The sequence below is a fragment of the Labrus bergylta genome, chromosome 9, assembly GCF_963930695.1.
Source record: "Labrus bergylta chromosome 9, fLabBer1.1, whole genome shotgun sequence".
Taxonomy (NCBI): Eukaryota; Metazoa; Chordata; class Actinopteri; order Labriformes; family Labridae; genus Labrus; species Labrus bergylta.
The window spans coordinates 24,813,267-24,827,238 of NC_089203.1; the positions used below are offsets into that span (position 1 = coordinate 24,813,267).

Sequence of the window (13,972 nt, forward strand, 5' to 3'; positions counted from 1 at the left end):
TCATTTTTGTAAATGAAGGTCCACATTTAGAGTCGAAGAGACGAAGAAGAAGAGAGGCGTTATGGTGGGGCTACCTGCGAGTTGAATTCGCTGCCATGGTGACCTGAAAAATGTGTTGTTCAGCTCTCGGTTGTACTCAAGGACACTCTGAGGAGTCGGTTCATCTTTTTTGGTGAATACTTAATTTTAAAGAGATGTGCAGGTTTGCTCTGTACCCATCTGCTGTTTGTGTTCACTGAGAAAATAACTCGGTATGTGACCAAATAAAAAAGATGCAGGAGGTAGTTCTTTTCCTGTTCTTTTTTAAGCAACATTTTTCTCCAACAAAACAACACGTTTCAAAATGAGTGCAGAAACAGAAACATGCAACCTCATCAGAACACGCTGCAGGGTTTCTCTCTTAACACGTTAAGATGTTTGGGGTCGATGATGAGGAGTTCAGGGATGGTAGGAAAACGTATGCACAAATATGTTGGGATTGTTTCATTCCACCACAAATCAAGTTCTCCCTCTGTCACAGTTAGTCCTACTGGAGCTGTTGTCCCTTCAACATCTAACTAGGCCCACTTTCTACCCGTTTCATTGATATAACAACTCCTCTCCACTTGTACGCAGTGTATCACAAAACGAGCGCTCCCCTGTTTATCTCTTTCTCCGTGCAGCACTCATGTCGTAAACTTTCCAAATGCATCCAACAGAAAAGCTTTTTGTTCCCTAAACTGTGTTATCTCTGTTAGTTGAGCCTTTATTTGGAAAGAAACTGAAAGAAACTGATATTTTCTGAAATATTACAGCTATGACATCAGTCTTTAAAAAAAATAACCCACAGTTTGCAGGGAAAGCAGCTCGATTCTCTCCTGACTGACATCACACTGAGCAGTTTGTAAATAAATGAATCTGTGAGTTATCGGAGCAGCTGTGAAGGAGATCAAGATTCATTCTTTAACAGCTGGAAATGTTTGTTTTAACAGACTTAATTCATCACTCTGAAACCTCCCAATATCGCCAACATCTCTAAGAAGAGTCAGCAGGGATAACACTCTAATAAACTCGGACAGTTTGAACAAATATCCATCACTTTGGAGATCTTTGGCCTGTTGGGATAGTGCAATAGAACTGTTTGAAACTTCGGATGAATCCAGATCTACATCTTGCAAACAGAGACCGATTGAGACTGGGTTTTGTTATTTTGTTTTTTTTCCAAGAAAGAAGAAAGTGATGAAAGACAAAAAAAGAGAACAAAACGATGAAATTAAAGCAGATTAAAGGATGTTTACGCTTAAAGTAGAATCAGCAGGAAATGATGTGCAATAAAGCTGCCTCGTCATGAATGCAGTTCTCTTTAGGGCTGCACATGAACGCAGCATTACAGCAAATGATCTAATCTGACGTGATCAAGATGTAGAGATGAAGCCCAATTGCAAACAACTAAAGTGCTCTACAGTGAAAAATAAGCAACGTCCTAAAACAACACAATTAGACCAAAAGAAAAAGAGAGAAAACTCTTGCATTGAGTCAAACTCCAGGAATAAAAAAAAAGTGTTTTAAGACAGGAGTTAAAATAACACCATTTGGAGGTGAGACAAAAACATTACAGGCAATATCATTAATCCAATCCAATAAGACACAGGAAGCCATTGAAGAGAGGCCGGTACAGGCTGACTCTGAATCAGTTTGCAGCCTAAATGAGTTTCTGTGCAGGTGTTAGTCAGAATGAAATCTCTGTACATGAATCACAGCAGCTGATGATTAGATCAGTCGATGGTTATCAGCAGACCTGACGTAATATCATTTTCTCCACGAGTCGCAGACAAGAGGAGCGGAGGAAGGAAACATTTGACATTTTAACGGAAAAGATAAAAGTCCATAAAGAGAATGGAGTCAGTTGAGTTATTCTAGTAAGAAGCAACTTTTGCAAACTAACATTTCCTTCTTAAATCAGACTCCACCCCACAAGGTGTGCACTGTGTTTCAAATTAAACGCTCCCCTTACAGGACTGCTGAGCCTACAAACCTTCAAAATCTTATATTAGCTGAAACATTTTCATGCTAGAAACGAAACATGAAGACCACCTCTCGTCTTTTCAGCGTGAAATGTGACACAAATGAAGCACCCTCTTTGCACAGGGGATGGGCTGCATACAACTTCAACATAATTAATCATTATATGATTATATCAGCAATAAAAATCCTTTTTTATTGCATAAGCATTTGTTGTGCTGGCAAGGAGATTAGCTAAAGACAGCTTGCAAGGTCACTGTCTTCGTTGGGAAACAACATTGCATATTGTATTGAGATTGAATGTGCCAAATAATTGGCATCCATCACCTAACTCCTCCCAACTGGTGTGCACTGTGTGTACAGTAAGCACTCCCCTTCTTAAGATGCTGAGCCTTCAAACCTTCAGATTCTGATTTCTCAGCTGAACTTCATGCAAACATTTTCAGACTGCAACAAAACCTGAACACAACCTCTCTCGCCCAGCATGTAATGTTCCCATAAAACAAGCGCCCCCTTCACATGCAGCGTTTATTTAGAGGTAACAGCTGATTGGTTTTTATACCCCAATGAAGGAAACAAATCTCTAGGCTTGATTTTCACAGTTTTACAAGCCCAGAAAATGAATCAAAACAGTAAAAACTGTGTTCAGAATGAATGTACCTGAACATGTTTTATCTACCGTCTAACTCCTACCCACTGATCAGCACTCCTGTTAAAACTAAGCGCTCCCCCTTCTAAAGATGCTGAGCCTCCAACCCTCCAGAATCTGATTTCTCAGCGGAGCTTTTAGCAAACCACAAACATTTTCACACTGCAACAAAACCTCATCACCACCCCTCTCACCTCATTTTAGGTCTCAGAGCCACTCGGGGTGCGTTCTGTTAACAAATGTTGCATTACGTTTAAACAAAAATGGAAACAAGAAATGAATGCTGATTGGTTGAAGCATGTGAATAAGCAAAATAGAAAGTTTGTTGAAAGACTGGAGATTCTGCATTGACCATGTCCAAGCATTGAGCACCACCCCACTCACCCAGCAAAAGTCGTGTCACAAACCAAACACTCCCTTTCCTCAGGAGCCGCCTTGTCTCCACCTGCCCGCCAAAACACGGCAAACACAGCAGACTGAAGCTCCATAACATCTGCTGCACAACAGCTGCACCCCGCTCCCCTACTGTGTGACAAATCACAATCAGAGCGCTCCTTTTTCTATGCGAGCGATGTCCTCAAACAGCTGCATAACTCTGCTCAACAAGGGCTCAACAAAAGTTACAAAACACTTCCGTTATAACGTCCCTGACAAAACCAAGCGCTTCCCTTGACCTGCAGCTAACAGATAAGCCCCGAAGTGCTGCTGCATCCAAACTTCATGCAAAAAAAAAAATCAATAAAGCACACACAAAACAAAACCTCTTCCACCTCAGTCCTGCAGTGCCCCATAAATCAAGTGCTCCCTTATTCTCCTGAGGCGGCTGGAAGTGAAGCCTGCAGATAACCTCCGACTTAACGTCTTAAAATTAGAGCGGTTTTTGTTGCAGAGGTTAACACAGCTCAACGGAATACAAACACCAAAACCATAAACTTTTTTCCTCCCTCTTCAGGCCTGAAATGGATCATAAATGAAGCACGCCCTTGTGCTCAAGAGTCCAAAACACGCACACGCACATTTGACTTCCTGCGAAGAGCAATAAAAAACAAATCAAAACAACACTATTTCCTGTACCCATGCTCCCTCCATCCTCCCACTGGCTCTGAATACGATAACAAAGCAAGCACTTCCATTCTCTCCTCTTTAATATCTGAGGACTGGAACCCTTAATACCTGCAGATATAACCACTCTTCTCCTGTCATCCTTCCTCCCATCTTTAATCTGCACCACAAATCAAGCGCTCCCTTTGCTTCCACAGCCGTTTATTTCTCGGTTTAGATCCAAACTTTCTGCAACATCCTAACATGTTTGTGTTCCTCTACAACAAAATGATCCAAGATGCCCCTTCTGTCATCTCCTTCCAAGACCATGAACTTAAAAAGTAATAAAAACCAAGCGCTCCCTCTGTCCCGTCTGATCGGCCTGACATTCATGCAAAACATAATTGTGTGACGCAAAAAGATTTCATGCTTTAAGTATTCATGGTTTGCATTGGATCACAAACCATGCGCGCTCATGTTTCCTCATGACCTGGAGCGTCCCTTCTTCATGCACAAAAAGCCTGAGGTGAGTCTGCAACACAAAGCTGCAACAAAAACAATGCACCCTGCTGCCTCTCCTACACTTCCAAGTATATAACAAGCTGGCAGGCAGATAGTCACAAACCAAGTGCTCAGAACATTCCCCTGCACAGCTATGCAACAAAATAAAACTAACCTTCCTCCTTTAGTATGTGGAGCTTCTGCTTACACGAACAAGCATAACAAAATGCATCTGAATTTAAAAACAACAAACAAACCTCACTCTATGCCCCCCATCCCCAGTTTATCCATGTAGCCCCTCAGTTGCATCACACAAAAAAGCACCCCTTGCTTCACATTTTATTTCACAACAGAATGAGACTTCAATAAAAAGCAAACTAAAGCCTTCACTTCTCCAATTATCCATCTGTGGTGGTGCATCACAAACCAGGCATTCCCTTCATTCCCTTAGGAGTTAAAGCATCTCATTCACAAGCACCTTGTTCTTTTTCTGCAACGTATAATTGAATGAAAATCAAACCAACCGCCTCTTCGATGGCACATGCAGTAAAAAAACCCATGACCTGAGATTCCCTCACCGATCACAACACTCATTTTCCCACAAAAGAGCCGAAAAATAGGGTGAAAGAACCCCTCCTCTCTTCCTAGACCCTCTTCCTTAAGCTGTGATGCATCACAGACCACACTTCAAAGCACCTGCACTTCAGCCACACAAAGAAAATCAAACCAACCCTTTCCTCTTAGCCCATGTGTTGTATGACAAATCAAGCGCTCCCTTTATAACCTTAGAAAACCTCCTGAATACTTACCTGCACAGCCAAGTTTTTTTTTTTCTGCAACTAGATGAAAAAGAACCCACATCCTTGCATCTGCCACTTCAACTTGAACCCTCTCTCCTCAGCTTGCATGAAGCATTACAAATCAAGCGCTCCTTCATGAAGAGGGGCCTCTATTCAAGGTAATACCCGTTTCTTTTCTGCAGCATGTTGATCTGAGGACAAGGATGAGGCTGCAACTAAACCAAATGATCCCTCCTCTCTGACCAGGAATGTAAGGTGTCTCAAATCAAGCTCGCCCCCCCCCCCCTCATGCACATCTTGTGTGTTCTCTCCAACAAACTCTTTCCTCCTTTTTAGCTCATGAAGTTAGGTTCCCTCACAATCACTATTTATTTTACAAATCATGGCTGCAAAAAAATCAAACTGACCCCTCCATTCCCTCCTGTAACTATTTATGCCCTGTGTTGCATCAGAAATCAAGTGCTCCCTTTTTGGCCTCAGGTGTTGAAGCTTATGATGCATCTTTTGTTTGAAATTATAGCTTTGCTTTTATTCCAACTCCAATCATCTCCGTCTCCGTCTCCACCACTCCTTTAAACTGGCATGTGATCACAAACCAAGCGCTCCCTTGATTAACCTCAGAACCTGATTAGCTGCACAGCCAGGTTTCTCTGCAATCGTACCCCTCTCCATCTGCCTCTTCAAACTGGAGGCTAGGATGGGATGTGATGCATCACATTTCAAGCGCTCCCTTCATTACCACACTGTTGGAGCTCTCCCCTCATGCACAATCACCTCATGTTTTCTTTGCAATGAAATCAAACACACACACACACCCCCCCCCCCCCCCCCATCTCAATCCATGTAGCCCCTTTCCTGTGAGCTGCTGTATGGTTATAGAAAAACAAGCGCTTCCTTAATAATCCTGCCTCAGGAACTGAGGTTTCCTTCACAATTAAACATGTTTTCCAGCAAAGCATTGCTGCAACAAAATCAAACTAACCCCCTGTGTTCCTTCCAGCAACTACTTATCTCCTATATGGTGCATTGCAAATCAAGCGCTTCCTTCTTGGCCTCAGGAGTTGAAGCTTGTTATGATGTATATTTTTGCTTCACATTCTAGTTTTGCTTTAATTTCACCTCTTCTCAACTCAGTCTCCAACTCTCTTTTCAGCTGGCATGTGATGAATCACAAACCAAGCGCTTCCTTAATTAACCTTAAACTGCTTACCTGCACAGCCAGTTTTCTCTGCATCCAAAAAAAAACACCCCCCCCCCCTCCTCTAAGCCTTCTTCTTATCTGCCCCTTCAAACTGGACGCTGGGATGGGACGTGATGCATCACAAATCAAGCGCTCCCTTCATTACCTCACTGCTGGAGCTCCCCTCCTCATGCACAAGCACCTGTGTTGTCTCTGCAACAAAATCAACCGAACTCCCTTTTTCACATTTTCCCCATACCCTTTCCTCCCTCTCCTTTTAGCTGAACTGTATCACAAAACAAACGCACCCCTCTCTACCTTCCAGCCGGAGCTCTCCTCTCATCATCATCAGCATCATGTGTGTGTGTTTTTTTTTTTCTTGGAAGACAAAGTGGAGCTGCAACAAAATCACACAAGGCCCTCCTCTTTTCACCCCTTCACTCTCCTGCAAGTGGACCCTCTCAGCTGGCATGCAACCAACCCCAAATCGAGCCCCCCCCCCTCTTTACCTCCAGACCCCTCTAATCTGCAGTCTTTCTGTACATCAACACCATCAGGTTCTTTTCTCTGCAACATCCAAAAACACAAAGCGGAGCTGCAACCAGAACCAAACAGACACTCCTCTGCAGCCCGGCGTGCGGAGCCGTGACACAAACAAACACACACCGGGTCCGGGTCTTACCTCTGGAGCTGCTGAAGGCGGTGTACCAGGACAGGGAGACCAGCCCGCACAGTCCGAACAACAAGACCGTCAGGAAGGAGACATTTCGGAGCCTCATCTCCGGAGCCCCGGGAGCATGTCCGTACCGAGAGGGGGGAGAGGAGAGGGACGGACGGAGGGAGGGATGGAGGGAGGGAGGGGGGACGCAGGTAGAAGGAGAGAGAGAGAGAGAGAGAGAGAGAGAGAGAGAAAGACAGGTGGACGGAGACAGAGAGAGAGACGGTGAGATACGGAGAGACGGGCGGAGCTGTTGCTGTCTGAGCAGCAGCAGCGAGACTGAGGAGTGAGTGAGAGGGAGAGGGAGAGTAAGAAGGGGAGAGAGAGAGGGAGGGGGAGGAGACAGACACAGGTAGAGAGACGCTGGGAGAGTGGAAGAGGAGGGAGAGGGGGCGTGGGAGCCAAAGACTTGGTGAGAAAAAAGGCTTAAATCAACATCATTTATTCTTTTTTTTTTTAATATTAACGCAGCCTACGCCTAAGGCATTTTTTTTTTGTCTCTTATGATGTAGCATCAATTTGCTGTTAAATCTGAAAATAAAAATAACTTCAGATTCTATTCCAAAGGGCGTTATTGGCATGGGAAACCGGTTCACATTATCAAAACGAGAGTGGAAATAGAACAAAATTAAATAGTCTACAATAAAGAAAATTACAACAATAAATAAATATTGAATAAAGTATTACAAAGATAGCTTATAACAACTAGGCCTATAAAAACAGATCCAAGTTTAAAATGTAGCTTTGCTTAAATGTACAGATGAGTACAGGTAACTTACTAACATAAGAATAGAAAAATGTAGCCTTAAGAATAAACTATTTTGTTTTGTCAATTGTTTTTAAATTAGCCTCTGGTCTTGCATGTACAATTTTACACAGAGTTAAAAGGTTTCATTTCAGGTGTGTCATCCTTTGAAGGACCTAGTCTTTAGTCTGGGTAGACAAACAGACTGTAAACATATATTTATATATTTAATTCATGAATATATTTATTATTATTCTGTGTCGATGTTCAGACTGATCTGGAATGAGACGTCTGGTTTACAGAGATTCCCCGTTTGTGTCACCAGCTGTTCCCGCCTTTACCCTGTCCTTACTAAGCACTGTCCCCTGTCACCTAGCAACCTTGACATAAAACAGCAGTTCCTCCAGCGTCCACTTGAGCCTGGCTGCAGAAGAACCCGGAAGTCCCAAACTCACCTATTCCGAATCGTCAGGGGAAAATAAACATGTTTACAAACCGCTTAAAAAACAAAATTGTCCTTAAATTCCCCATGTCGTTATAAGAACATGCTGTAGTCACTCGTTGGTTTTGATTATAACAGGTGGGACAGCTCTTTGCCTGGTGTTAGGTCGACTGAAAGGTTGACACAGCATTTCTAATATGGCCACCGCCATGGACAGGCTTCAAGCGCCCCCTTCAGGAACCGATGGGTGACGTCACTGATGCTTCGTCCAGGTTTATTTAGCTACAGTCTACGATCAAGACTCAATAACATATTAAACTCATTTAACCTTATCTGTTATTTTAGAGATAACTTAAAGTTTCATGCCCCCCTTTTGTAACTTTAGTATTGGTCGCTGTTCGATTCAGTTGAAAACCAGGACTGACATTTGAATTTGAAGGCGCCTCAGAAATGGGACAGCCTTTAACGTGCCGCTGCGACATAACCAGTCTAGAACATGCACTCTGGAGGATGCCGCCCCTGAAATGAGACATGAGGTTATGTCTGCTATTCATTCCTTTCTAAAAAAATATAATTTACAAATTCTCACAGTGAAATCATACTTTTAAAATCAATGAGTTTACACAAAGTAAAGAAAACCTTCCCGTCATATTATCTACAAAATGAAGTACCTTCCTTCATTCATGTCTTCATTGTGCTAGCTGTGAACTCCCCCTCACTGGGGTTGCAGATTTTTTGTTGGCCTGTCATGTTCATTGTTTGCGTTGTTTGAGAACACTGGCTTGTCAGAGAAACATTACAGTGGTGGAGAAAAGTTCTTGGATCAGAAGCTTTGGTCTTCCCCTTGTTGCATTTAGAATAATTGCACTAAAGCTATTGAAGTACACTCACAAGACATATGAACTCTTCTTTCAGACTTTAACAAGAAAGTACAACAAACAGCTGTTACATCACTCATCGACCACACCAGACATTGATAAAAACATTGAATAACCCGGGAGCTGCTGGTCTGCCTCAGTGTGTTAGTATAGTTATGTTATTTTGTCATTTTAAACTTTCATTTGTCTGAACTGATGACTTATAAAAAGTTTCAGTGTTTCAATCACTCTGTTGTTATGCAGTCCATCATTTCCCATGATCCTCTGCTGCTTTCATCAATATATTGTATGTATTCTGTAACACTTGTTCTTTACTGTAAAGGGTTATGAGCGGTTTTGTAAACTGGTTGAGTTTTGACATAAATCATTTAATGATTTCTTTCCATTATCCAACTTTTTTTTTCATTCACATTTCTCTTCTCTTTCCTCTTATATATATATATTTTTTTTTTACAATGCAGCAACATAAGAAATAAACACTTTAATAACTTGTGATTTTTACACAAGGTCAGTTCCAAAATCCATTTCAAATCTTAAGAAATATTCTCTATGGCTGAAGCTGAGTTTCTGTTTAAAGCTCATGTTCAAAGCTTGTGTTTAATGTGAATTCAGTGAGAACCAAACCAGCTAAGACCTTTTTAAAGCAAAGGTCAAGGTTTGATTCATGTTAGGCTGTTTTACAGAGAATCCAACCCTTTATGAGACAGTCTGCAGCGCCATCTGGTGGTCAGGGTGTCAAATTATTTCAAACTATATCTCTAAGACTGTATTCCTGTTCAAAATATGGTTAAAAGTGAAAAGATCTTTAAATCAGGATCCGAACACGTAAGCACACGTTAAGTATTTTCTTTTTTAATTAAAAACTTTAAACTGAGTAAAGACAGAAGTCTTAACGACTGAATGATGTTTTTGAGTTGAGTCAAAACAACAAACAGAATCTGGCTGACACCATCATCCAATCTTTATTGCAGCTTTCTGCAACAATAAAATAAAATAAAACAAAAAAACATTTCCTGCTTCGTAGTAATATCTCTCTAAACCAACATAGAATATCTCTAGTCTTTGTTGAGTTTTTATGAACTGCAAGAAAAGTTTCAGTGGTCGATGTTTTTAATCAACTCTATGGTGAGAATAAACTCGTTTCTTGTAAATGATCTCTGTTTTGGTGTTCACTCGTTTTGTTGTGGAGAGCACTTCACTGTCCCACACTGACATCTAGTGTTCATGAACAGCTGGTACAACTCTGTGCGGTGACAAACAAAAACAATATTTATTTATTTCGGCTCTGCATGTTTTATTTATTTTAAATAGGGACGACCGCACATGAACATAAACACATAGGCATAAATATAGTAGATTATGGCCATAGGCGATCTTCCACCCGTAGTCCACTGGCATGTTGATGGTACACAGAACCACAGATGGTACACAGATGGTGCAGAGCAGAAACCAAACAACAACATAAACTGTACATTAGTTGACAAAGACACACACATTACAATACAAAAAGTGGCTGTGTGATGTTGTTCAAAGCAAACCTGAGATAAAGTCATTATCAGAGTTAAAGTGCATTAAGAGACAGGAGTCAAAGTGCTAAAGTGCTGGTCTAGACATCATTGTAAAGTGCTGGTGTAATTGTAGTCCTATTGCACAAAGTTTGCACAGACCTGTTTTGCACATAACCTACTATTTCACAGGGCCAGCATACATGTGTTAAAGCATGCAATAGAGCACTGGAGTTACACATACATGTATGTATGCACAATGATGACAAGACATGGTCACAAATCTGGTTTGTTCTGAGCTTCACCTTTCGTTGATCCTTGAGTGTTGAAAAGCTGGAGTAAATCAGAATCAGGTTTATTTACCAACCAGGAGTTTTTATTGAGATTTAAATGGACACAATAAACAAATTAAATCAATGTAAGTGTCCATAAAAAGCGATTGTTTGTTTCATATTCCTCTTAACGTGAATGTTCAAATGAATTAAATCTGCTAAAGTCGAGGTTTGTTCTTAATTTAAATGGGCTCATTGAAACCTTTGAGGTCATGAACAGTGAATCTAAACCTGAGGAGTGACGCAGGCCTCCACAATCTATCCTATAGTGAGGCTAAATATTAAAAACTGTTCAAAATAAATCACATTTAAATCAGTGTATTGATAAAGTGCTCAGATCTGTGTGTTGATTTTATTGTGAATGTTATCACAGTTTGTGTTTTCATACCTGTTTTTGTGCGTCTGAGTCTGAAGCTGCTTCTTCATATTACACCAGAATAATGTCACAATGCTGCTGCTGCAGGGGCAACACTGAGAAAGCAAATCTCCTGTTATATATATATATATCCTATAACCTACATTTTATTAAAACAAGCTGGTGGTTGCACTGACTTATTCATAAAAAATGTTTAATGTAAGCTCTTGGTTCGAATAAGAGATACAACTAAAAATAACAACAATAGGCCTAGTACATGAGGAAGGAGACGAGTAAACAAAAAGAGGAAGGAAATAACTATAAAGGAGGAACAAAGTGAGGAAGGAAAGGTGACAGAAAAAAAAACAATGTTGGCTTGGATTCATTCACTTCTTTACTAGCATACAGAGTAATTCGGGGATGGGGGATGAAGTGAAGAAGGAAAGGAGAGGAGGAAAGAAGGGAGGGACGGAGGAGGAGTAAATCAGTGTTTGAGACTCTGACGCGGAAGAAGAATCAGCCTCGGAGGAGGAAGAAGAAACCTCAAAATGAAGCGGACCCCCTCCGGCTGACTTCACACTTGTTGAATAACGTTTACATCCAAACCTGAAAGAGGGGTTCTGGACGATTTCACAGCCGGATTGTGACGCGTTTCTCCCGGGCGTGGAGCTGCTGGATCAGGCTGCACGGCTGACTAACAGACCGGCTGTGCTTGTGACTGAAAATATCACCATTCATCCATTTTATACAGCTGTGGACTCTCTCAGCATCCATCTCTAAGCCTACTGAATCGATATTTCATTATTTATTCATCTAGACTCCCAAGCGGAAAGCTCCGGGAATCACACCGAGCGAGGCGCCCTCTCCGTCCGCGCAGCGCCGCCGGGTGGCACCGCTGTCTCCGGGCGGAGGGACTCTGATCACGGCGTGGTGGACGCTCTCTCCTCACCGTGAGAAGACTAAGTTTAGAAAGAAAACAAAGCCTCGCTGCCTTCACGGACAACCAGCTATCTTTTTTTTTTAAAGAAAGCTGGATACACGATTAATATTGAACGAGTTGGATATCTGTGAGGCGGGAAGCTCCGGGAGACACGCCGACCACAGCGTCTCTCTGCCGGGGCAGCACCGCTGGGTCCAGCCGGCGGGTGGTGGGATGACTCTCCGCTGGTGTTTAGCGGCGTCAAATTAGAAAACTAATCTTGTTTGGAGAACAAAGTCGTGACCTGATTGCCTACTCTGTATTTCTGGACTGGATACTTATCCTCTGAGGCGGGGGAAATCTCCATTAAACACACCGAGCACGGCGCTCTGTCCCCGGGCTGTGGAGCTGCGCTCGGCCCCGGTGGGATGTCTCTCCTCTGGGGGTGGACTATTTTCTATATATCCGGGCTTTTCTGCAGTGGAAGTTAATCCACGCTGTACCCCGTAGTGTCGCCCGTGTGTTTCTGTGTAGGATTGTGTAGGAGGACATGGCGGAATCAGGTAGGGCCAGACCGGCGGACCCTGACGCCGCGGACAGCTGGACAGAAAGCCCTGTGGCCGGGAAGAAGAGGGCCCAGCACTCCCCGGGTCTCCGTACCAAGTACCAGAGCTCCGCACCGGGTCACTGCCTCAGGAAAGTCACCCTGACCAAACCCACTTTCTGCCACAGCTGCAGCGACTTCATCTGGGGTCTCATCGGCTTCCTGTGTGAAGGTAAAAACACCCACCTAAAGGTAGAAATATGCACTATAACTCCTGTATTATTACTAACAGCATATAGAAGCCCATATTTAATATTTATGAAAGGATGAACTCATACCCACCATTAGTGCATCATCTGTTTCTCCCAGCCCATGCTCTGCATGTGCAGCTGCAGATGACCCTGAACCACCAGGGTGGTGTTTGTGTCTCTACACTGTCAGGGGGACATTTGAACAAACCTCAAACCAAACCGGTTATTTTGTCATTTTTGATTAAAGAAGCCATGTGAATGAGACATCCGGATCTCTCCAGATCTGGATGTGGATGTATTAAACTTGCAAAGGTGATGAAAGATGCAGAGAGTGTCCCTGAGTATGTGGGCACTGAAAGATGCATCGACTGCAGCAGAAATTAGCAACCAGGAAGAAGGCATCCTGTCCTTTCCCGTCCTCCTTTTTTTTGTCCCTTTCCTCCCCCTGTGTTATTCTTTCCCTTTGCTCTTTATCTTTCCCTTTTTGACCTTTTGATTCTTTTTCTAATTTACCCTTTCTACTCCTAACATTGTACCATCATTCCATGTTTTTCTCCTTAACCTTTATTTACTCCTCCACTATCATTTCCTTCCTTTTTTCATTATCCTTTCTTTCTTTTTCCTCTTCTACCTTTTCCTGTCCTTCTCTCACATTTTCTTCTCCTTCCTTTGCCGTCCTCTTTTTTCTCTTCTTAACCATCCTGTCATTTGTTTGTCTTTATTGTCAGTCCCTCTTTTAATTCTTTCCTTGTTATGCTGTTTTTCTTTCCTCTCTGCTCCCTCTCACAAAGCCACAACTTCATCATGAATTCAACAGGCTCTCTGTAGCAGCAGAACCGAGCCAACACGCTCAAACACAAAAACACGCCATAACAACAAACGCGCTCCTCTCTGCACAGTTACACACACACACACACACACACACGCTGGTTGTCCATGCCCTCCAATGTGTGTGTGTGTGTGTGTGTGTTGTGCTTGAGTTTCTCGGGAGGTGTTAAGTGTCTGTTGCGCAATCACAGCAGTCAAGTCATGATTTTTCCTTTCCTCCGGTTGTCATGGCAACAGGCGGTGTGTGTGTGTGTATGTGCGTGAGTGGGAGCAGGCAGGGAAG

General features: G+C 42.6%; 2 protein-coding genes across 2 annotated transcripts in view; one reads left to right on the forward strand and one right to left on the reverse strand.

Annotated features, from left to right (window-relative positions):
• mgat4b (alpha-1,3-mannosyl-glycoprotein 4-beta-N-acetylglucosaminyltransferase B) overlaps positions 1 to 7,168 on the reverse strand; it is a 99,349-nt gene extending 92,181 nt beyond the window's left edge. The window contains exon 1 of the mRNA XM_020638365.3: positions 6,855 to 7,168. Within this exon, the coding sequence (XP_020494021.1) occupies positions 6,855 to 6,951 (97 nt within the window). The 5' untranslated portion in view covers positions 6,952 to 7,168. The remainder of the gene's footprint in view (positions 1 to 6,854) is intronic.
• Positions 7,169 to 10,094: 2,926 nt separating this feature from the next.
• Positions 10,095 to 13,972, forward strand: part of LOC109987327 (diacylglycerol kinase theta) — a 28,320-nt gene continuing 24,442 nt past the window's right edge. The window contains exon 1 of the mRNA XM_020638366.3: positions 10,095 to 12,842. Within this exon, the coding sequence (XP_020494022.2) occupies positions 12,617 to 12,842 (226 nt within the window). The 5' untranslated portion in view covers positions 10,095 to 12,616. The remainder of the gene's footprint in view (positions 12,843 to 13,972) is intronic.